A 24833-nucleotide genomic window follows, 5' to 3' on the forward strand; every position below is an offset into this window, starting at 1 on the left:
ATCTCCTCAGATTCCAGTAAAGCCCCTTTCCACTTGCTTCACGAGGAAAAAGAATTACTCACCTACACAAAAAACCCCAGCCAATCTACCACCCTATTCTGATGGCCTTGATTTAACAATGCTTGGAGGAGGAATTGCGTAAATCATACTTAGCCTGCCATCCAAACCTTGCATTTTCTCCAGGGGTTCTTTTTTTCTTTTATTATGTTCAAGAGTTTATTTATCACTTCATGATTACATTTATTTAATCTTTAGATAATTCCATACATTGCAGGTAAGTACTCACTCAGAACATAACAGAAAGGAAATCTTATCCACAACTACGTTCAAAAAAAGCTGCAGTTTAGAAGACTTCCAGAACGACGGGCCAGGGGAACAAAAAATCTGTCTCCAAAATAAACTGGATAAATATTCCTGCCTGAAATTATTTAACTACACTTCTTAATTACATGTAATATCAGCATAAGTAGTATGCGCATCACTCTGACTCTACTGCATGTATAGTTAAGGCAGACAAGTACTCCCTCTAAGACAGGGTCACATCTAAAGGGAAAATTAGCTTCTGTACCTCACTGAAGATCTGTCTCAGACCCCAAAGCCCACCTGCCATAAGCTGGCAAGGCAGAGCACGACAGCTTGGCACTCTGTCCCTCCTGCTCTTTGCCCCCTTCTCCAAAGTCACCGACCACACAATGATTAAGAAAAGTTCCAGGCAATAAGCAAGAAACTTAAAATGCCTGTGTTCTACAAGTGTATAAACACAGGTGTATCTTATGTTTCCTAGGAAAAAGAAACGTTTGAATGTTACAAGCATGCCCGTGGGACGCTGCCTGAAAGAAAGTTATCCTAGGGGGCCTTCTGTTTGTGTTATTAAGAATTGCCTTTAAAAGAAGTAATAAAAGCACAATATGTACAAACAAATGGTTCCCCAGGGTGAAAGCAAGTGTCTCCATTCTTAGGAAGTGCAGATTACTGGTAAGGAATATTGAACTTCGTAAGGAGGTGATATCAAATTGTCTGATATTTTATCAATTTTATCAGAATTGGGCAGATGAATATTTTTTACAGTTTCTGATACAATATCTTTTTATCTGCTTTATCTAACAATATTCCCTGTTTCTAACACATTTGCCCATAACTTTTGCCTGATTTTGCACAGTAGACACCAACACTCTTCTTGCTGACGTAACATCTAAAGTACACATTTACTATGTACAATCTCCACAGTCATCAAATCCAGTCAGCTACACTTGCTTGTCCAAATACAAAAACATCCTCAGAGAACTCCTACCTTTCTTATTTTGAGGATGCAAGCCTCTGCATCATCTCAAAAGAACAACAATGGAATTGATATACCTTGGTCCAAAGAGCTGATGCCACAAGAGATTTAGATGATGTCATGTTATGTGTTAAATGTCTGCTTCTGACAAATACAGTCTGGTCTTAAGGACAAGGGAAGCATGCCATTGGGTGGTTTTTTTTTGTTTTTTTTTTTTTTTTTTTAAGGGCAATACTAATCTGTCAAAAGAGTTTTCGACAATGAGAGGCTTTTATCTCAAAGCCACAGGCCTAACAAGCTCATCTGCATTACTTTCAAAATCCAAATAATGACATTTTAAAATGATAATCCACTTAGTTTTCTCTTTTTAAATCTTCTGGAATTGGTTAGCTGCTGCCTAATGTGATTCCAGAGCCCGTCTTCTGGTATACAAACACCACCCTATCTTCAGCTGCAAAGCTGTGATATCCAAGTTCAAAAGCAGTTTGAATAGACATCTTCAAGTAATAGGCCAAAATATAAGAAGTCCTATTTTCCAAACTTGAAATTAATACTGGAAAGTAATGTTTTTCTCTTCACTAAGCTAATCTCTCTGCAGGACTCAACAGGAGGGAAAAAATCATACTCAATTGTAAAAATTGTAGTTAACTTAGCATATTTATATGTAATGGAGAAGGAAAATTATTTCTTGTTCAAATGTTATGATTCTATTGCTTGCTTCTTCCTCCTGAAGCTTACTATAAAATATCACTTCCTCATTTGGATTTGGTTTTTTATATCTAGAACAAGAAACCCAACCAGACTTTTGATGCAAAACATCCATTAAGCGTAACTGCTATTACATAAGCACAACATTATGCAAAGCTATTACCTGCACATGGCAATGCTACAGACAGAGCCAAGCCTGAAGGCACTGGTTTACTCCTTCTCAAAACGGCATTCAAGACTCTTAACTTCATTTTGGGCAAACTTAGTCTGAAGTTACTTTTATTTCAGTAACAAAATCTCACATGAATTTTAAAACCAAGGCCTACTCACCTTTGGGATATGAAAGAGCCACTCAAACATAATCATTACAAAATAATGTTACATGTTCTGTGAAAGACACCTTCACTCTACTACATCACTCGCTGCTCCTGTATTCAAGAAGCAGCATTGGGACTCTCTTCTGCACTGTGGCATGAACACCAGCCTCGTGATTTGCCAGGCAGATCACCTGGCACAGGGAACCCACAGCCAGAGAGAACCAAACTACAGAAGGAAAGCAGCAGTTGCAGAATCTCCCAGCCCCAGCACAGCTTTGTATTCAAAAACGTTCACTGAGGGCCGAATATACATTTTCTTCATTTCCAAATCAACATTCTGCCCGCTGAAGCAAAATCTTCCCTTGAAAGCTTAAACAAAACCAAGTATCTTATATGGTTTGTGGCATCCACTTAAGAGTACTCCATTTCTGTTGCCACTGCTGTTCCACAAACTGAACTGATGTCACTAGTTAGTAGTATTTTCACAAGGTCACCCCGATGATCTTAAAAATTAAATTTACAAGCGTTGAAATCCCAAAGCAACTCTCAACACTATGAATGGTAACCGAGACTGACAGTACTGAGCTCTCGGCTGCTATTTGCTAACTCGGGGTCACTGGGCGCCCCTGCTGCCATCTTCTCCTGTTTCCACAAAGTAATGATCCTCATCCAGCTGTCAAGACAGCCACCATTTGCAGCAGCAACCTTAGACCAATCTGCAATAACCCCATTTCTACAGACATCTCTAAGAGGCAGCAATTAAATGAATAGCACAAGCAACTGACTGCAGCACTTCTTAATCCTCTTACAAGCATCACTCAGAGCGTAGCATGAATTAAAATTAATCAGCTCTTCAATAGCACTAACCTTCTTCCCGCTACAGCGCTGTAGCAACAAATGACTTGCCTGGACTTAAGCAAAATGACAAAATTGTTCAAACCTGCCATCAAATAAGAGTCTAGACTGATCTCACAGGCAGATATGAACAGCTCAATTCATCACATTAATATCATCAATTCATCATACTAATTGCTTTTATTTTAATGAAAAACATCTCAAAACAGTTTTACAACACTGGCTGGTGAAATGTTTTAACTAGCTCTTAGTGTTACTCAAGTGCTACTTTCTAGGCACCCGGCTTGGTTTCTTTGAGATTTTATATATCAATTATAAATAGTCCACCTTTGAGTTTTTACAGACTCAAGTCAGGAGAATTGAGGTTCTTCAAGTCTATTTATTTAGGGGTTGGCTATAGCCTAAGCAACAATATCCCAAATTCCATACTGCTGATTTTCTTATAAACACTATGACAGCTAATCAGTCCTAAGCTAACAATAGATTTTCACCAAAACCCATGTTCATACACTCATCATCTATAAGACAAACATGGTCTCTCAAGATCAAAAAGAAAATTCTAGTAGGAATCTGCTGAATCATTGCAGCTCTCTGAAACACATTCCATTCAGTGAACAGGTCCTCTGTTTTATTAGTGTCACTAATTTTTTATTAGTTACTAATGAACTACAGTCATATTTTAGGTGATGACAAGTGCTAAACCAAAAGAAATATATATATATACATATAAGAACAATGGAATGAAAAAAAAAACCCAAACAAACACACGGGGGGCAGTTCTCCTCTCTTGCCAGGTTCTGCGTAAGATGACTGCACCAGCCCAAAACCTCAGAAATTCTTTGTCCCTTTTCATAACACCCAGTAATCTGGTAGCTCTCAAGATGAGAATTGGCATAATATACATTAAGATTCAAGGAAAAGGAAAATGAGACCTCCTAACTGTTTCAGGCGAACTGATTGTATAAAATGAAGTAATCAAAATCAACTTTTCTGAGAATTAAGACCTTATGTTTCTGTTTATAATGCCATGGTCAGACAGTTTCACAAATACGAGATATTTGCAAGACATTCCAGAACAGAATCTAAAATCAAGTCTCTAAAATCGAGACCAAGATTACATAAATCCATTTTAAGTGCCTGCAGCCAGACAGTAGGCTAAGGAGCCAATCTAATTAAATGGAGATGTTTTTTTCCCTTACCAGAACACTCAACCATGTGGATACAAGAGCAACAGTGAGACAGGGGGTAACAAGTTACCAAACACCAGCTACACAACCGGTTTATGATGGTAAATTCCTGAGCTCTAATAACTAGTTATCAATTAAATCATTCACCAAGAATTATATGAGATGTTAATTATGTAAAGAGGAAATGTCTTGCTTTGCTTATCTTTTTTTTAATTTATTTCATGCTTCAACAACTTTGTTTAGTTCTGATTATTCAGATTTATGAAATATTTTTTTCTTCACATCTTCTCTACAGTACATGCAAATACAGCATAAGCATGCACAGCAAACATTGTGCATTCCCAGGATATCCCTGAGAGGCAGGGACATCTTAATATAATTCTGCATATAAGGAACAGACTTTTCTATTTTTCTATTAAGCTACAGATTTTCACTTTCATTTCAGTTTGTAAAGGTAGCCACGTTATATTAATGGTTTTGTGTAACATAAGCACACACATAAAGTGTATTGAACCATAATATATATAAAAATTTAATTAGTTTGTAAACACTAATAATGAGGTGAAAACTTAACTATGCTTTCCATCTGCTTTGAAGAGGGAGTAAATTATAACCAAGTAAAAAATAGAGACAGCCTATGCAGAGATAAATGCAATGCATATATAATGAAAATACCTAATAATATAAAGTAGTATTTTTACATTTTAAAGGTACAAATAGAATAAACCCTACATCATTAAGCTCCTGAATAAAAGAGAGAAAAAAAATGTGGATTTCTTAAAGATGTCCATAATAACAACCAGGGAGTCAAACAATGCTCTGGGCAGTCCTTTAACAGGTTTACATCAGAAGTCAATGCTGCTACTACTATTGATGTAAAAATTTAGGAGCTGTCTAATTTGGGATCTAATGTGCTAGAAAATGATTACCATAAACCAATTCCCTACCAGTAATTCAATAAACTACTGCTACCAAATGATAGGTGTTCACCACCTTCCCGAGGCTTACAGGACTCTCACTTGGGATTCCCTGGCTACAAATACCTGCGTGCTTTGCAGTACATGAGCAAACCTGGTACAACTGGGACATGTAACAGATCTACCGTGCATGACACACACAGCAAGTGCAGTCTGTCCTAGGCACACTACATAACCTAGAAGTAACAAGCTTTGTGTAGTCCACCCTGATTCTCTGAGCCTGGGGAGGTGTCTTTGCCCAAGACCTGTGGGCATCAAATAATCTCTAACAGATGATTTCCTATAACAAAACTTCCACATGACAAAAGGAAAGATGTTCAGATACACTGAGACATATGGTAGCTAAACCTCTGCATCCATCAGTTCATATGTGAGAAACAGCAGAAAATAGTTTGAAAACACACTTTTGTACCACAATATAAGATAAAAGTTTTTCCTATTTGGCTCTTCTGCCACTGATAACATAGCAGCGAGGTAAAATAATCTGGTTTAAGTCAGAGCTGACAAATCCAAAAAAGAATACAGAATTGAAAATCTCCTGTGTTATATGAGTGACAGACAATCATTTCAGATTAAGTGCATGCCGCTTTGGAGTTGTTTTAGTTTGGGTTTGTTCAGTTTTTTGGGGGGCATGGGACAGGGACAGAAGGAGGGGTTGGTTGATTGTTTTTTAATTTTAAGCATAAACTTTAAGCATAACACTTAAGTATGTAAATATATAACGAAGCATATACAGTAATGTCCCAACAATTTATGACCTACCATTCCCAGAAGCCTCTTTAACTACTTTTTAAAATATATCATGTGGAACAAAACTGGTTAACTAATAAGAGGAATGCCTTTGCAAATAATTTGATGGGTGAAAGTATGGCTGTTAACATCTTTGAAATGGGTCTTAATGTCTCTGCTAACTGGGCAGAGCTTGGCTCCTGAAACAACCAAGTGGGACTGCACAAGCCTGAACTTCCGAACTTTGGGGTAAAATAGTAGGTTCAAAGGGGGAATATGTGGTAGGCGGTTCAGGAAGGCCATATAAATGAAAAAGTAAAGTTGCAGGATTCCTCTCTCTCCTTTTTGGACATAAACCTTAAGTGTTTGGGGATTTTCCTGACAGTATTTGAAACTAAAGACATTTTTGCAGTTTGGGACAGGGTTAAGCATCCAAATGATGGGGATGTTGTCACCACAACTTTCACCTTATTTGACCAGACAAATTAATCCTTTTCATACTGACACAGGAGATTAGTGCTTCAACAAAACCAACAAAATAACAACAGGAGTAAAACTGCCTGTATCCCCAGCACAGAACCAATGATTTTGAAGACTGAGTAAAAAGCACTTACCACACCAATTCCTTCAAAAGCAAATACTGCAGTTCCAAAGAACAGTGGATATTTCTTCCAGCCAGCCACAGGAGGCAGTTTTCGAGGATCTGCTAGATCCTGAAGAAAACAAAGCAAAACTCTGCATTAGCTCTTCCTACAATTTTGATTGATGCATTATGTTACACAAAACTCAGTACATGTTGACAGTGGTGTATATGTTGCTATTTACAATCCCTGGTTTTCCTCCCAAACTTAGTCCTTTATAGACATTTATAGCCACCTTCTCACACAGAAACTTGCAGATGTATTTATTCTAGGTTCTACCACTGTCACTAGAAATTTTCACATTTAAAGTATTACATTGGTGTGTATAAGGGAGAATCAATTAAAACAGAAGGGAAAGTGCACATCTCGAGTCATATCTTCTGCCAACTTCTTAGCATACTGCTCTTTCTAACCAGCTTTCATACTGCACAGATATTCTTCATAACCATGAGGGACACTAAAAGAACATCTCTTTAATACAAGCCAAAGTTCTGCAGAATGATTAATTACTATCTTACCCTTTTTTTTTTTCATAATTTCTCCTTCCTCCTTGCCCAGCCTATAACTCTCATTACCTTTCTCCCCATGCTTCATTTCCTACTTATCAAAATACATATTTTTATTATCTTAAATTAAGGTGCCTCAAACACAAGATAATGCTGCCTTTCAGAAATTGTCAGCCAGTATATATCTATCAAAAACCAACTGTTACATTCAACAAACACAACCTGCCGCACTGAAAAAAACAGATAATAAACTTTTTTATACTCACTCTAACAATATACTGGTAAATAATCACCAGGCTGACAGCCATGGACAGATTGGCAAGCAGTGAAAGCAAGGACATGCTCTTAAGGTCACGAATGAAGACCAGGAGGACCAGGAATGGCAGGAAGCACAGCATGTATATTCGTAAATCAGTATTCCTTTTCTCAGAGGAACTGCTAGTGGCACTCACGTTCATGGGCATGGGAGCAATCTTACTTTCCAAGAATCCTTCGTGGACCTTTATTAAACAAACAAAACTAACATGTTAAACAGTGGTAGCAGTGAGTATATGGTCACATTGCTGTTCTCCTATACGGAAGTTTGTCTCTCTGCTTCACCTGGCGAGTGACAGGAATTTTGAGATCCCTGTACATGTACTCTCCAGTGCAGAGGGGAAGACTTCCAGCAAGTGTTTAGTACTTAAGTACTTAAGGCAAGTGATGAAATCAGGACTTGAAAGCATCATTATCCTACCACTGACTAAAGAGGAAATTCACACATACAGTTTAGACCATTCACACATGCAGTGAGTCCTTTCAAAAAGGGAGAGTTTGGTAAACTGGAAGGAAGCCAGACAGATCTGGCCTAAATCTTAAGAGTTTGTATTTTCCTAGGGAGAGTAAGGGGGTAAGACAATAAAATGCTGATTGCACCTGAGTTCAGTGCCTAACAACCTCATGCCTTCACCAAGCGTATCATTGCAGTATACATACAAAATAATGTTAGAATATGAATATGCCTTTCATTTCGTTCAAACGATTTTTTTTCACTCTTCACTTTTTTATTAATATACATTAACTCAATTTTAAAATACATGAGCTCCAACAGAATTGAGAGTCCTGTGTCTAACAAACTGATATAAATTAATACCTATAAATTAAAGTTGTACACACTGTGAAAGTGCATTCGATTTTTTTTGTACACAACATTACAACAGCTGCCTGTAGTGCCAATCAGAAGACTGAGTTTGAGACTGTTCATGACTCTCATTGCTTCTTTTGGGAAAAAGTCAGCATGGCCGCAACTGCCAAAAATTTCTTTTGTGGAAATGTACACAGCCATCTGTGCTGTGTGCACACCAGAATCAAAACATCCAGAGCTGGTGGTTATTCTGCTTGCTGCAAAATGAGAACAGTCCAATTTGTTTTAAATCTCATCATGCTGTTTCCCTTAGGTATCCTTTCCTTCTCTACCACTGCATTCACCATCTTACAAATTAGCCTATGACTGTGCTTAATCTGCTTATGCTGCCTAAAGCCTTTGGCTAGATGGCTACAAAAAGATACCTAGACAGTGAAAAAAGACTTCCTTAGAGCACAGAGACAAACAAAAATGCTAAAATGATATATAGCTGAAAAAACTACATATATAATTTTTTTATTTCCATTGTTTCAAACAATCCACAAATTCAGGAAGAGAGAATTAACTTAAAACTATTCTGTCTGTAACCAGAAGCACTGTACTTGGGTTTTTTCCACAATGAAAAAGGGAAAGCTAAACGATACAATTCTGCAACCGCATGCTTTCCAGAAATCTCACTTTATATGAAAACTCATTGGTCATTATGGAAACACTGATGGTTTTCTACCTTGCAAGAATCTAGTGTCACTTTAACAAGACATTTAACATCTGTTAGTTTTCATTAAGATACCATTCATTAAGATACCATTTTCAGAAAGCTACAAATAAGTTCTAATTACATTTAGAATTGAATTCACACAGCTACAGTAACTCGATTTTGCCAAGCAGTAATTCAAAGACTTAACCAAATTACTTCCCTAATGCCACATGAAGTAGACCTCTCTGTGGAAGTTTCCTGATTTCCCACCATACTCAAAACAGAAATACAGAACCTTTAGGCCTTTCACTTTAATAGGTCTTGTGTGTTTACTTGTTTGCATGCATTTGCAGGTAGCCAGAGCTACTCGGCACACAAGGACACATGAAAGAGCTTCTAAGAATCACAAAGTGATTTGAGTGCATAAACTCTGTGCTACAATAAATATTTAGCCCAGCCTATCTTCAATTTATACAAATATCTGTAGCCTGATGAGCTATTAGGAAAAAAAAAATAAATACTATATTTATTCCTTAAAAAACCCAAACAAGAAATTAGCAGCAATGTACATTTCAGGTTCTAAAATACATTTTTACAATACCACAGTACTAACCAGCTTCTACTCAAATAATTTCAAGCATTCAAAGACTTCAGTCTTCTCTTAAGGACAGAGGCATTCCCTTAATACACATAAACCCCATTACAAAGTGCCTGAAGTCAGAAATATTTTTTTCCTATTAGACATTCAAGTGGAGTTTACTGGCTAATACAGCTGGAAAATGCAATGTACAATACTCTATAAAATTATATTCAAATTTCAGCCTACTGTGATCAGGTACTCTGATGATGGGTGTGATGAGATCACATCTCCACTTTGTGTTAAGTATGGTCATACAAAACACCCCTTATAATTATCTGCCTTTCACTTTCACAAATGTCTTGGGCTATGTAACCAAAAAATGTGTATTCTATTCCATCTGTTAAAAGCCGATTTTTGGGAGATGTTCTATCCTTCTCTTGTAACTCCAGGGAGGAGGGGGGCAGATGCTTTCTGATAATGGCCCAGCCATTAAATCCAGGTGGGGCAGTGTTTCTTATCTCTTTCACCACCCCTCCATCCTCCAAGGGGACATCTTCTGATAATGGGCCATTAGGGCCCACCAATGACAGGACACATTCCATCATCCCATTGTGAGATGCTCCACACAGTGGGGGAGGAGCCAGCTGTTCCTAGGTAGATGAAAACTAGGACTGAAGGACACATGGGATCCAGTTTTTCCACTGGATTCCCAGAGGAAGACGGGACCCATCTCATTGCCACTGGACTTCCTACAGGACCATCTCTACTCCACAGAACCACATCTGTTACTCCAGGAGGATTTATTTGGACTGCTTCCAACACCCTGACCAACAGGGTGCCAGGTTGTATCCCTGACTCTGTCAGGGTTTTTTCCAGGGCTTTTGTTTGCTTGCTTGCTTGTTTTTTTTTGTACTACTACATTTGTATTTTCCTTTTTTAATACTCCTAGTAAAGAACTGTTACTCCTGTTCCCATATCTTTGCCTGAAAGCCCCTAATTGCAAAATTATAATAATTTGGATGGAAGGGGGTTTACTTTTTCCATTCCAAGGGAAGCTCTAGCTTTCCCTGGCAGACAACAGTCTTTCAAAACCAAGACAACAAGAGTACTGAGGAAAGCACAGAGAAAGAACATACTACTGCTACACACAAACTCTTCAGCTGAATGCACACTGATGCACAATCAGCAAAACACAGCTGACTAAAATTCTCAGACTGTGCCTCCCCCGCCCTACCTTCCCACCTTCCATCTGCACCTTTCAGATATGAGTTATACTCCTGCAATAAACCACAATACTATAACCTGCTTCACAATATAGTAAGCGTGCTAACCCCTCTCCCTACATTGTTCCCTGCTCCAGAATTCACCGGAGAAGGAAATGGAGGCCAAACAGATTCTCAAAAACTTCATGACTTGCAGGAGCCTGTAGCAGGTCCTGATCCTTGAAATACAGTTTAAAGAAAGAAGTCAGGGCATCAAAGACACTCTAGTTGGGAGGGGAAAAAAATCAGAAAGATACAATTTATGAAATTCTGAAACTGCTCAGTACAGATTACTATTCTGCATTAATCAGATTTACAGTCACAGTTGTCTTTAGTCTGAGATAGGAAAGGCACCTACTTCTTGTATGCTTTCGACAGCTTTCTCTTGCCCTCCCTTTTGACCTCACCAAGTACAGAACTTGACTTGATTTTCTAGACAAACCCTTTGCAATCCTCGCTGCTCCCAAGTCTTCCAGAAGCCACTTCTCCAAGTCGAACAAGCCCAACTGTTTCCCCAGCCCTCACAGGGCAAGGGCTTCAGCCCCAATCATTTCAGCAGGCTGCCCTAAACTCTCTTCAGTCTGTCAATGACATACCAGTATTGCAGCTATCAAAACTCAGCAGAGTATGCTAGATATGGCCTAACAAATGGGAAGTGAAGGATGACAATCACTTCCCTCCATCCACCAGCAATTCTTCCGTTCATACAACCCACGATTATTGTTGCTTTCAGGGCAAATTGGTGGCTCTTGACTATGACCTCTGAATCTGACCATACAAACAGCATTTTTCCCCCTCCCAGCTAGTTGTCCGTCCATCCATCCATCCATCCATCCATCCCATAACAACCTTACTTGGATACAAGGATAGGGTCAGAGACATGAAAAAACTTGCTAAATTCAAAATGGCATCTAGTGCTTTCTCATCATGTACAAATTCAGACTCATGGACACAGTTATACTGATAAAAATGCACAGGAGGACACAGTTTATTCCTTTTTTGTGGACATTTATACCTTTAAATCAACTTTGTATCAAGAAAGCAGCTTTAACAACACCAGTCAGAGCAGTACCACTTACAGGCTTTAGGCAAGACCAGAGAAAATGTCCTGCAAAGGTGGATTTTGAGATGTGAGAAAATAGGGATCCTATACATAAACTCAAAAGTGGCACATCAGGTAAGATCCAGAGAGGGTTAATCTTGTAGGAGAACTAAACAAACAGGCACGAGTTGCTGACAAGTTACTGAGTCAGAAAGTAAAATGCAAAAGTTATACAAAGTAAGGATCACTGCTCTCCCTCTTAAAATGGAGCAATTGGTTTTGGGAGATCTGACAGCAGAGTAGCAAAGGAAAACTCTAATGAAGGTAAGATTATACTGACTATTTCAGGTGAGAGCAAACATCACCACAACTTTGAAAGTGTTTTCCTAAATTTTGCTTTTAAAAATTGATCAGACAACACTTAAAACTGTTCCAAAAGTATCAAAATACAGAAATAGCAGGAAGAATTTAGTATTTTTAAACTTTTCATGTGCTGTTTAGTTCCATGCAAATCTACTGCTGATTGTGTTAGGATGGACTATGACACACTTTCTATCTAACCTAGTCTCCTAAATATTAGAATTAATATTACCTCAAATTCCTATTCTGAACAATAATCACTTTCAATCTCCTGCTGCTCTCTGCTAGTGCATTACTACATATGGCAGTCATGCTGACTGGCCAGGAACAGCCAACACTCTCAAATTGTCTTTGTCCCAAACAAAGCAACATGATCTGGTGTCAAACATTTCCCCAAACCACATAAGGAAGTATCATCATAGTTTTAGAAAGGAAATAGCCACTGAAGTCACTAAGCATAGTGATGTTCCCATACACAAGATTTCATCTTGAGTTACTTCAGTTACTCAAGCATTAATTTACCATGCTGGTGTGATGTCTGAAACAGTTTTTTTCACTCATTTACAAGTATAGCATTCACCAGCTTCAGCTGAATCCAGGAAGATCAAACACTTGTGCAAATCTAGATAACAAGTTCCTTCTCCACTTAGAAAACTAACGCACAATTAGAGGCTGCAAAAAATTCAGTTGAACCAATGAACACCCTTCATACAGGAACTATCTCAGAAGCAAGGAACAATTCCATTTCCTTAGTCTCCTCAACTGAGACTACTTTTTCCTTGCCTGTATCCCAAACCACACCTTATCATGCAAATTTATGGACTTTTCAACATCTAGTGAGCTCAAAACAGTGGCCCTTGAAGTCACTAGTCACTTATTTCTTCCTTTTTCAGCTCAGAGCAACAGCCAGTGCAATACACAAGGCCAAATCTGGGACAAAATCAGTATGTTATCAGAGAGATAAAGACAATACTATAACCCTGTAATCTTACATGAACAGGCCAAATAAATGTTTCACAGTTTATTTAGTTCCGGCACTTCATTACATACTGCGCTTTGCAACATTTAACACATCCAGTCTTATGACTAAGCATGGTTTCTAAAGTTTTGTGAGGTTTTTCCCTAAAAAAATAGAAAAAAATCAGAATTCCACTACACAGTATGCTACTGATGGGTCATCCTCAGGATGCTAAAGATCTAAAAAATGTTCACAAAAAGCAAGAACATGTTTTAATTTCTTAGCTTTATGCAAACAGTGAAAGAGGACACTTTTCCAGAGAACTCAGCAAATATACATGAGAAATCTGATAAACTTTCCTTCACTAAAAAGGATGGTCAGGCGTTGGAAGAAGTTGTCTAGGAAAGTCTTGGAATCACCACCCTTTTAAGTGTTCAAGAAATGTATGGATGGGGCACTTGGGAACATGGTTTATTGATGAACGTAACAGTATTGGTTGATCTTGGTAAAAATCTTTGCAAAGCCAACCTCCACAATTCCATGACTCTAAGAAATGCCAAGACTCTTGTCACAGGGTCTTCTGCTGTCCAAGCAGGAAATGAAAAGCAACTATGGCGTGAAAGGGGACCATGTTCTTCTGAGAACAGGTTCTTTTTGCTATCCCTGTGTGTTCCTTCCCTAGCCTTGCTGCAGTCAGCCCCCAAGATTTTTGTTCCAGCTTTACTGTTCTTCTCCAGTCTGAAACACTTTCACCCATAAGCCTTTATTACATCCGACAGAGTTAACCAGAACTTTTGTCACCAGTCTCAGTTTCTTTGGTGCGCCCGAAAAGCATTCCTTAGGGAAAGTTTGACTTGCTATTCAATATAACTGAAAATAGGATCTTGAAGCAGTGTCTGGGAAACACTAATGTAATGTAAAAAAACCGCGAATAAGTTTCCACCTGTTTTGATGGGTTTAAATTGCACACACCAACACGCAAATATGATCTGCAAAGTACAGGTTACAATGCAGATGTATTGGTCAAGGTGTGTCATTAGTAAGATTTTTACTATGTTTTTCCTTTATCTTAGTTCTCCCACCCCTCTACTCCCTCTGTCCACCTTCCCCTTTCACTACCCCAAATCATTAGATTTAGGCTGTACCAATTTTTGTTCTTTGGTGCCCTCTACGGGACTGATTTCTGCAATAGAGAGATGCCAGGAAGAAACCAGACTTCTCCCTCACAGAAGAGCAAGCACAGGGCAGTCCAAACCAAGTACATTTGGAAGTGGAACTTCTGAATTTCTAGTGACTTTAATCCACCCATCCATGTTACAGGTCTCTGCAGCTACTGCTTTTGCAGCAGCTGTCTTCCTGTAAGAGCTTTCAGTTTTTCCTCAACAAAATAAAAAGTTTCCTGAAAAACATTTAGGTTTTTTTTTTTTTTTTCCAAATCTACAAAAGCAAACGTCAGCAAGTATTCAGTCTCATCTTTTTCCTAAGGCCACAGCACATACATAACCAGTTGATCAGGTAATTACTTCATAAGAAAGACTTTAATTTAAATTTACATTACAAAGCTTGCATTAAAGAGCTCATTTCAGAAGGCCAGCAAAATGACATCAGATAGTATTTTTAGCTTTAGAGACAGATTCTGACAGTAGGAGTGTAGTTTTAAAGGCTGGTACTTTTTTTTCCCCTCACAACATACAAATTACAGAGTACCCAGCTTCCAAATACACAAATTTGCCTCATTGTGACAGATCTTCATCCAAAGAACTTGGAACAGTTCTTAAACACAATATAAGTACTTATCCACAATGGGATGAAAAAAACCAAACTATCTTCTATGTGCTAACCGCCCAAGGGGACAATCTCCTTCCTAATTAAATTAAGGTAAACTATGCCAAGACAGCTGTTGCCTATGTTATGGGTAAACTAAGAATCCATACAATTAATGCTCAGCAACCTACCACACCTTACTCCTCACTTCACTGCTTACAGGAGCACACACAGAATCAGAGGGTCACAGAAACGTCTGGGCTGGAAAAGACCCCCAAGATCACTGAGTCTAACCTTTGACCAATCATCACCTTGTCAACTAGACCATGGCACTGTGTGCCACATCCAGTTGTTTCCTGAACACCTCCAGGAATAGCGACTTCACCACCACCCCGTGTAGTCTGTTCCAATGCTTAACAACTCTTTCCTTGAAGAAATTTTTCCTCATGCCCAACCTGAACCCTCCCTGCCACAACGTCAGGCTATGTCCTTTTATCCTGTCACTGGTTGCCTGGGAGAAAACAACAACCCCCACCTGCCTGCATGCTCCCGTAAGGCAGTTGCAGCAAGTGATACGGTCACTCCTGAGCTTCGTTTTCTCCATGTTTAACACCCTCAGCTCCCTCAGTCACTTCTCATATGACTTACTCCCTAGATTCTTCCCCAGCTTCACTGCCTTTCTCTGGACTCACTCCAGCATCTCAATGTCTTCCGTGAAGTGAGGGGCCCAGACCTGGACACAGAACTCAAGGTGCTGCCTCACCAGTGCTCGTATCGATACAGGCTCAGACTCAGACTCATGAAGCTTTTCGACAAGTGACTAACCAGTCTCCTGAGCAGAAAACACAGCAGAGCACATTGGTAGAGCCCATGGAAGAGAGAACACCCCAAACTCGGCACATCTGTGTCTGAGCATCCATCCTGTGCTGGCTGATGCTCCATGGACCAAGTGCTCAGACACACAAGCTGCTGACTGCTGACTGCCAAGTGTGCCCCGAGGAAGGACCAACCCCCACCAGGACCCCATCAACAGAATCACCCTGTGAGAAAGAGCTTAGAAGGACTGGAGAGCAAGAGACAAAGCAGGTGAATGAAAGTGGGAGCAGCTCTCACAAAAGTGATGGGCACAGTTTTGTTTGCTTTTGTCAGTGATGGATGGCTGTAGGAAAGAAAAGGGGTAGTTGGGTTTTATTGGGGTTGCTTGAGATGTGTAAAGGCATTTGTGGTGGTGGCGATCCATTTGCAATGTTTAGTTACTTAAACAACTTCAGGGATTAAACTTGAAAGAAAGAGATGTGACCAAATATAAAGCATTCACAGAAGAGCTAAAACAATTTTAAGATTGTATCATGTCTCCCCTCTATTAGATAAAGGGGAGACAGGATAAAAATATTCAAAAATATAAAAGGAATCCACAAATAGAAAAGAAATTACTTATAGCTAGAACATGAAATAAAGAACTTACAATATCAGTAAGAATCTGAAGCTTCTACAAAGAAGCAGCTGTCTAAGAGAAAGAAAGCATTGGAACTGACTACTGAAGAAGCTGTAGAAATGTCAATGTCAGGCATTTTCTGGAACAAAAATCAGGATTCATTTAGATACAGTGGATTCAGTGAATAGAAGGGACTAAACAAGAACAACAACAACAAAAAATCCAGTTACATGAAAAAGATAATATATGCCCAGGAGTTTGGGGAGAAAAAAAAAAAGGAAGTCAGCAGAAAGCCTAGCAAAAAAAAAATCTGGGACAACTGGCTCCTACACCATTTTATGCCTTATTTTCCATAATTTCCACAATTAATTTTTAAACTCAACAAACAAGTCAGAAGGAAATACACACTTTCACAAGATCTGAATTTAGTTCACCTTGCCCACTGCCCCTTTTAACCAAAAGCTTTATAGGAAATAAAAGTGAGGGAAAATGAATCTAAACCCATAACTGCTTCCATATGGCAGCATTACTCACTTGTTTCACATTTTCTGCCAAGAACACAACATAAACGCCACAAAATCCTAGCTGTGTTATCACTAGGAAAAAGTCCACAATACACCTGAGGAAGAAAAAACAAACATACATTATACTTAAGATCCAAACAATCATCCCATTGCTACCTAATATGCAATTACTGCTCCTTTTTAGAGTAGCCAAAATGCTAGACTCAGATGCCACATTAATCTCACAACCAGTGCAGTGCAGGTTCCTCCTACATCAAAACAGGGTGGTGATCATTGAAAGACCACTGTGGTTGCGGTCTGTTTTTGAAAAAAGTGATACACAATGGTGGCCTGAAGACAGACTGTAACGAAGCTCTGCTAGAGTCACGCACAGAGCAAAGATCTGCCCCAGAGAATGGATCTGCCACAGCAGAGAGTCTCTGGAGACCCAATTGCCCATTTGAGGCTTGTAACTCTTTGGTGCAACGGAAAATTGTCATTATATATCAGAACAAACCAATTTTCCCCCTAACTGAGCTCTACTCCACTCCTATGAAGTCATCACAACACATCTTAAAACACTAGCTCACTAACGAGATGCTGCATCCTGGAAAGTAACAAGAATATAAAAAAAATCTTCCACAAGTGAGGTAAAAAACCATTTTAAATTAAGGCTGAGCAATATGTCTGTTTTAGATTCACAATTTCACTACTGTGCAGTCATACCATAAACTCTTCAAACAGCAACAGATGGCAAAGCAAAAATAATGTGGTTTTTGTAAAAGAGGGATAAAATATATAACAGACACAACAAGCCATTTATGTCTTTGTGTCATTGTAGCAAAAATAGTAAATATTTCTCCATTATTTGTATGTTACATCTAAACAGGAACCAAAGAATTGTTTTGCTTCCTCTCAGAATACATACATAAAAGTAATTAACATTTGCTGTGTCAACCTGCAGCGGAGAGAAATGGAAAAAGGGAATGAAAACCTTAACTACTTTACTGCATAAGACAACACAGAATGCATTTCTAGTTGTAACACATCTCTCCCTCTATTACTAAAAAGAATTCTTTTTCTTCAGAGCTCTTGTAGAACTGAAAATTGAAATGCCTAATAGAATCAGACATCTCCCAATCTCACCACTACCAGCTGGCAGCAGGAAATAACAAATCACACTGCATAAAAGCACTTTTAAGGAAGGTAGAATCTTAGTAAAATGGAAATCTCCTAATCATTCCAAGTGTAGCCATTAACTTTTAAAAATGAATTTCCTCAATTAAATTCTAGTTCAAACTTACCGGCCCCAAGAAGCTCGTTTCTGAAGAGCAGGCAGGGGCCCCACTTCCATTGCACAGCTAACTGTATCACTGTATCCCAGGGAGGACTTCTTCATCCTAAAATCAAATAGTGAAGAAAAAACAATTACTAGAAACTGTGAGGACCTAGAACCCGACTTTGAAAATACTGTTGGTCTTCCATGATTATAAAAAGTTGTCTCCTGTGGCAACACTCTGCTGCTGCTGAATTTCAGAGGTATGGTTTGGGCTTCTTTACCCCAGGGAGAGCTACTTAGCGCTCTACAAGCATGTGAAACACAGTGTTGCTTTGCCCCAGTTCAACAGCATTAAATAAGTTTCTTACAAAACAAGGGGGGTATTTGATAAACTACTCCAAAATCATATTCTTATATGAGCTTAAGAAATTAATCTCAAATCTAAAAGTCACAAAGAACTTAAACAGACTTCAACTCTTGTTGCACAAGCAGTTAATCACAATTGATTCAATGATCTTATTTCTATCACCAACTTTAAAGACCATTCAAAACTACAGAGGAAAAAATCAGGAATGACAGGGTCTGTCCACAGTACAATATCATATTAGTGTGGTAAAACAGATTTTCTAGCTACAGGGACATGAATAGTTTTGTGATTCTACTCGGTTCAAAAGTTCACGGCACTGCGAAACATGAGACCCTCCCACTGCTTCTCTTTAACACTTGACAGCACAATAAAAATGTTTAATGAAAGTCACTATTAATCAAAATACTCTGTCAGTCAAAACTGAGTAACTGCTTCCCCACAGTACAGCACATCTCCCCTGGAGGAACATTTAATATTTACCTGCTCAATAGCATCATTTTAACACGCACTACAAGTTCAACGATTCCAATTGCCACAATTCGGAGACACAGCTCACGTATAATCATGAAAGACATTAACAGCATTTCTTAGTTTATCTTTTACTCCTATAAAGTACTTATAAACTGTGTATTCATAAATTATTTACATTTTTCAAAGCTATCAAGACTCAGAAGCTCTATGAACATAAGAAGGACTGAAAATAAGCAATTAGAACTGCAGTGAGAAAGACCTGATTATTTGCCAGCAGGGAAGAAGGCACTGGGCAACACAAGTTAAACCAACCTCATTTTGCGTATGAGCAGAGAACAAATAGGTTTTTTTCAACGTGTTGCACAAAGCTTAGCTATCATTATTAGGTGCACACTAAGAATTTGAGAAGATTCTAAACTGACAGAAGAAATTGCTACAGCACCAGACTATTCTGTAGACCAAAAATCACAAGCAGAAAAGAGGAATGAAAAAATAAATACTTAAACTCAGCAACTGAATGAGTAGTTCCACATTTACCTCTGACACAGATAGTGGCTGCAACGTACCAAGATGTGCATACAGTGAACAGATATAAATCCTATGAACACAAGGCTGATTGGTCCAACCTGGTATGGAAAAAAAGAAAGGGATGGCACAAGAGATAAGAGAAATTTTCATGAAAATATGCTGAGGAAAAATCTTTACATGTAAGAAGTTCACATTGTAGCAAATAAAGCAATAATTAAAAAATTTTCCCCTATCAGTGAGGTGTTGCTACTGATGTTTTATGTCATCCCTCAGTTTCAGTTCACTACTTAAGAGAAGGCTATTCAGGGCTGATCAAGCCATAAGTACTAAATGAGTACTTCACTCTTCTCACTGTTTCACTTGCCAAGAAAGTTTGTCAAGAAGACTGCACAGACTGCACAATTCAGTGGTTTGAACCACTTGGAAGGGGCAATGTCAGTAAAAGTTACAAGTCACAGATAACTATCAAATGAAATAATTTGTTCCAGAATAGAAGCTTGACCAGAAGTTTTCACAAAGTTCTCACAAAGAGAACTTGCCTTACACACATGTAACTTTCACTCTCAAACTGAACAACCTGTACTACGGAATTACAGGATTATTTAGTCATAAGGTGAAAGTTTCATTTGATAAATTTACCCTGCCTAGGAAATGTATTGCTGTTACTAGGTATAAACAACCTGGGCTATAGCCTGTTTCTGCAGAAACACTAGATTGATGTAACAAGCTGATGCTTGATCCTAAGACATACAATCTGTCTCTAGAGAAGTCTGTACAAAGGTAAGACAACCTCATAGAAACAATTCCCATGAGATATCACAGAAGTCTGAGTAAATAAAAATACTTCTTTTCTTCTGACAAACTTTTTGTTTGGATCAGAAAAATACTTTGGCTAAGCAAAAATGCAACTCATGCAATGAAGTCTTCAGGGTGAAGTAGTAACTTCCTTTAAAACAATAAAATCTTAAGCTTCATTACTGATTTCCCCAAATTAAAGGGAAGAAATGACACAACTCTATTAGATGGCAGTGACAAATAAGAAGTATTGAGATTTTAATTTTCCAGGACATATATCTGTAAACCTTTTTAATTTTTTTTTTATGAAAAAAGAATTCTTACCACAATGCCAGCATTTTTTATTGCAAGCGGAAGACCAAGAAGTCCAGTTCCGATGTTTCCCTTGAGGAGGTGAGTCAATGTTTGTACAAACCTGAGGATAAAATATCACATTAGAAGTACACATAGATGGGGTAGAGGGCAAAAAACCCTCACACCCTTTGTCTATAATAAAGTGATAAATTTCAAGTTTCAACTTACAATCTACAGTGGTCCAGCTATTTTAAAGGAAGTGCAGCACATTCAAATAATGTTTTTTATTCATCCTTACATGTGAGCACCCTCATATAGAACACACAAGTCTGATCTTCAGTTCTTTACTCCAGCTTGTGAAATGTTAATTGCTCAGCAATTTCACAGTTCTTTTGCCTCAGAGTGAAAATTACCAAGTTTTATCAATGTTATTTTAAAACCTATAACATTAAAAACAATCATCAGCTGCAAATCACAATTCTGTCAGCCAAAGCTTTCTCCAAAGGAAAAAAAACAAAAAAAACCCCAAAACATTTACAAGCTTTTCTAATCAGATTTTCAAAACAGGTTATCTCCAGAGTCTCTCAAAATCTTTTTCAAATCGTGATTGGACTTCAAGTAGCCAAATCACTTTACAAATAAGAACCTTGAAATATTTTACAGCCAGTACATTGTGAGCTTCAAAATAAGTGAGAACCTACTCAAAATGAGCTCCTTTTTGGGAGAATTATGCAAAGTCCTTATGTATAACCACAAAAATGTTAAGCAGGTGCAAGAAGACCCCTTCAAAGTTCAGAAAACTGCTCAAAAGAAACAAGCCAGAGGCAAAAAAATCTGAACAAGCTGATACTTAAGATTAACACATACGTAATGCCTTCTTTATTATCAAGCTGATAGTGCGTCTTAGCTGGCAGCAAAGTATTTTCATGCTCTTCATCTGAGATGCCATCTGAGTCTTCTTCATCAATTAAAGGCTTCATTACTTCCATGCCTGTACAACAGTTAACACTACATTAGCATTAGAAACAAGCTTACAGTTCAGAAGTAAAACATGATTCCAACTTCCCATGCTATGAACTTGTAAAATGTTCCTTACTAGAAGGATGATTTAAGCAATTTGCACAGGATATTCTTTAAAGTGGCACACCATATGATGATGATGATGATGATGATGAAGAAGAAACACTAAGTCTGCACTCAGAGAGGTAAGACAGATACCACAGAAAGCACCTCTATTCATTGAAGAAAGAACCAAAATATGAGAATCAGGTTCGCTGCTTTGAAAGCTGCAATTTCATGAACCTTTTAAACTAGCATAAAATTCCAGCTCAATAACAGCACCAAGTAACAGCAAGCAGTCAGTAGTGAACAAAATTGCCTTTTAGGCAAAACTAACAGCTTATGCCAGTTTAATGTCGAGGAAATTATAACCATTTTAAATTACTACAGTTAAGCAAAGCAAATCCCGCCAAGAGCAAAAAGATTATTTACCCTACACTTGACTACCACAGTATCCATTCATAAAAAATATTGAATAAGTCTCAAGTTCCATAACTTTTACCAAAGGAAAAGAGAAATCCCTGCGATGTTAACATTTGGTATTAACAAACAAACAAACAAACCACACCGCATTTACATTTACAGTACAAAACAGCCATTGCGTGTCAGGGCTTTGGTTGTGATGGGGCTGCAGGAGCGGCTTCAGTGAGAAGCTGCTGGAAGCTTCCTCATCTTAACAGAGCCAATGCCAGCTGCTTCCAGGATAGATCTGCTGCAGGACAAGTCCAAACCTATCAGTGATGGTGGCAGCACCTCTGCAATAACATAGTCAAGAAGGGAAAAAATACCTGCCGAGCAACTACAGCTGGAGAGTGGAATGAGAGTATGTGACAGCAACAGCCCTGTAGACACCAAGGGCAGTGCAGAAGGAGGGGAAGGAGATGTTCTAGGCGCTGGAGCACAGATCCCCTACAGCTCCTGGTGCACACCATGGTGAATCAGCCGTGCCCCTGCAGTCCATGGAGGGCTATGGTGAAGCAGAGATCCACCTGCAGCTCGTGAGGACCCCACAGTGGAGCAGGTGGATGCCCAAAGAAGGCTGTGACCTCAAGGGAAGCCCACACTGGAGCAGACTTCTTAGCAGAGGACCTGTGGCCCTATGGAGAGAAGAGCCTAAGTTTGGAGCAGGTTTGCTGGCATGGGGATGCACAATTGAGCAGTTTCTGGAAGACTTTCTCCCACAGGAGGGGAATGTGGAAAGAGTGTGAGGAGTCCTCCCACTGATGAGAAATGAACAGAAGAAATAATATGGTGAACTGACCACAGTCCCCATTCCCCATCTCCCTGCATCACTGGAGAGAAGGAAGTAGAGAAACTGTGAGTGAAGTAGAACCTGGGAAGAATTGAGAGATGGGCAGGTTTTTTTAGATCTATTCTTATTTCTTATTAGCCTGCTCTGATTTGACTGGTAAGAAATTAAATTAATTTACCCAAGTCAAGTCTGTTTTGCCCATGACTGTAATTGGCAAATGATCTCTTCCTGTCCTTTTCTCAACCCACACACAAGCATTTTGTTATATTTTCTCCAGCTAAGGAGGGGAGTGATAGACTAGCTTTTGTGGACACCCAGAATCCAGCCAGGGTCAACTCACCACAACCATTAAACAAATCGTTAAGGTTTTTACGAAGACTTGGAGATGTCTAACCCACCAGCAGGGCGCTGAAGCCAATGTTAAACAATTTCTAAAGAAAAACTGTAGAACAAGTGTAAAAATCCCACAGAGCAGAAGGCAGCTTAGCCAAGTCATTAAAATTAAATCATATAGCTCAAGTTCTCCTGAAAACACCAAAGGGTTGTCAAAATTTCATGTCTGAAAAGTTGAAAGGAGTAGTGAAAGCCCTTGACAGACGCAAAAATGCCAAGTCAAGAGCAAAAATCAGAGGTCAGAGACTCAACCAGAAAGTACACTTTAAAGCAAATTTATACTCAGTGATATTGTAATTATACAAGTCAGGATGGACTTCGCCACATTTCTCTACACAGCACATAGTCTATGAATTGATCAAAAGAAGGATCACCAAAGTTCCTTCCCTCTGCTCCCACAGCTTTGTGCCAACTAGTTCTTGAGGATGCCACGATCATCCTCTCCCTCAGCTCTGAGTTCCTGCCAGGCTCATTTGATGCTCACAAAGACCTGCATACTCTAGTTCTGGAGTAAAAGTTTGCCTCCTCAGGGATCAGAGGGAGCAGGAAGTTTCACACCGCAATTGCTTAGGCTGATTTTCATTCATTAAAGTTTAATTTTAAACTAACAATCTGAAGGAACAAGCCAAACTACAAGCGTGCAAGTCTGTAATCTCATGAAGTTCAACAACATAGAAATAATAATTAAATTAATTTTCCAGTTTTGTCTCCACATTTTGTAGGATGCTCTTTGTAATTCTAAACAATAATGACAGCATGTAGCAAGTAAGGCTCTTATTTAGCAGTAGCAGGGGACCAGTATAACCCATAAGACCAACAGCTTTGGTGAGTATCAGCAACTGCTCATTCAAGGGAGAAAAGTAAAATTTTCTTCTTTCATTGCATGCTGAGACCGGAACATTAGCTATATACATACATCTACACTGTTTACCATGCAGCCAGATGACACACAGAAGACTCTGAACTTTATTCAGACATCCCATTTTACCTTCTCTCCCAACTTCCTGACCCATCTTCTGATCACAAAGACAGTCCTTTAAGAATAGATTTAGACAGATGCAAGCATTCCCCTCATCTCTCAAGTAACAAAATTTTTCCTAACACAAGCTATTTTACTTCTGAAAAGTCATCTCCCCATGCTTAAAGCCATCTAGTCATCTCAGAGTTATTGTTATCACTGTCCCACTGCCCCATTCACCCACTTTCTCAGAAGTGGCTTAAGTTAGACCTGAGAACATCCATTTCCAATATGCACAGAAAGGCTGGGAGTTTGCTGTTCCTATTTGTCCTGGTTTAGGGCAAATTTGGGGGAAAACCCCTGAATGGGGTCCCTCTGGGGAGCAAACCTAAACGGCCTCTCCCCGCAACCGGTCCGGGAAAGAACTTCCTCGGAGAAAAGTGGAAAAAAACTATTTTACTTAACAAAGTGCATACAAGTACAAAGAATGAATAATATGAAACAATAAAACCTC

The 24833-nt window shown here is 38.8% G+C and overlaps 1 protein-coding gene across 3 annotated transcripts in view; it reads right to left on the reverse strand.

Annotated features, from left to right (window-relative positions):
- SLC36A4 (solute carrier family 36 member 4) overlaps positions 1 to 24833 on the reverse strand; it is an 86844-nt gene that overhangs the window by 56499 nt on the left and 5512 nt on the right. For 2 of the 3 annotated variants that reach the window (XR_005699674.1, XM_040056968.2), the window contains exons 2-8: positions 21525 to 21648; positions 20688 to 20778; positions 19578 to 19666; positions 18228 to 18323; positions 16955 to 17039; positions 7466 to 7699; positions 6667 to 6765 (exon numbers count right to left, since the gene is read on the reverse strand). Coding sequence is in view for 2 of the 3 variants with exons in the window: in XM_040056968.2 (XP_039912902.1) it covers positions 6667 to 6765; positions 7466 to 7699; positions 16955 to 17039; positions 18228 to 18323; positions 19578 to 19666; positions 20688 to 20778; positions 21525 to 21648 (818 nt within the window). In the remaining variant the exon portion in view is untranslated. Of the gene's footprint in view, positions 1 to 6666; positions 6766 to 7465; positions 7700 to 16954; positions 17040 to 18227; positions 18324 to 19577; positions 19667 to 20687; positions 20779 to 21524; positions 21649 to 24833 lie in introns of those variants that run through there. The other variant, XM_040056969.2, reaches the window with a different exon arrangement.

Source organism: Hirundo rustica, chromosome 2 (genome assembly GCF_015227805.2).
Source record: "Hirundo rustica isolate bHirRus1 chromosome 2, bHirRus1.pri.v3, whole genome shotgun sequence".
In the NCBI taxonomy this organism is placed as follows: Eukaryota; Metazoa; Chordata; class Aves; order Passeriformes; family Hirundinidae; genus Hirundo; species Hirundo rustica.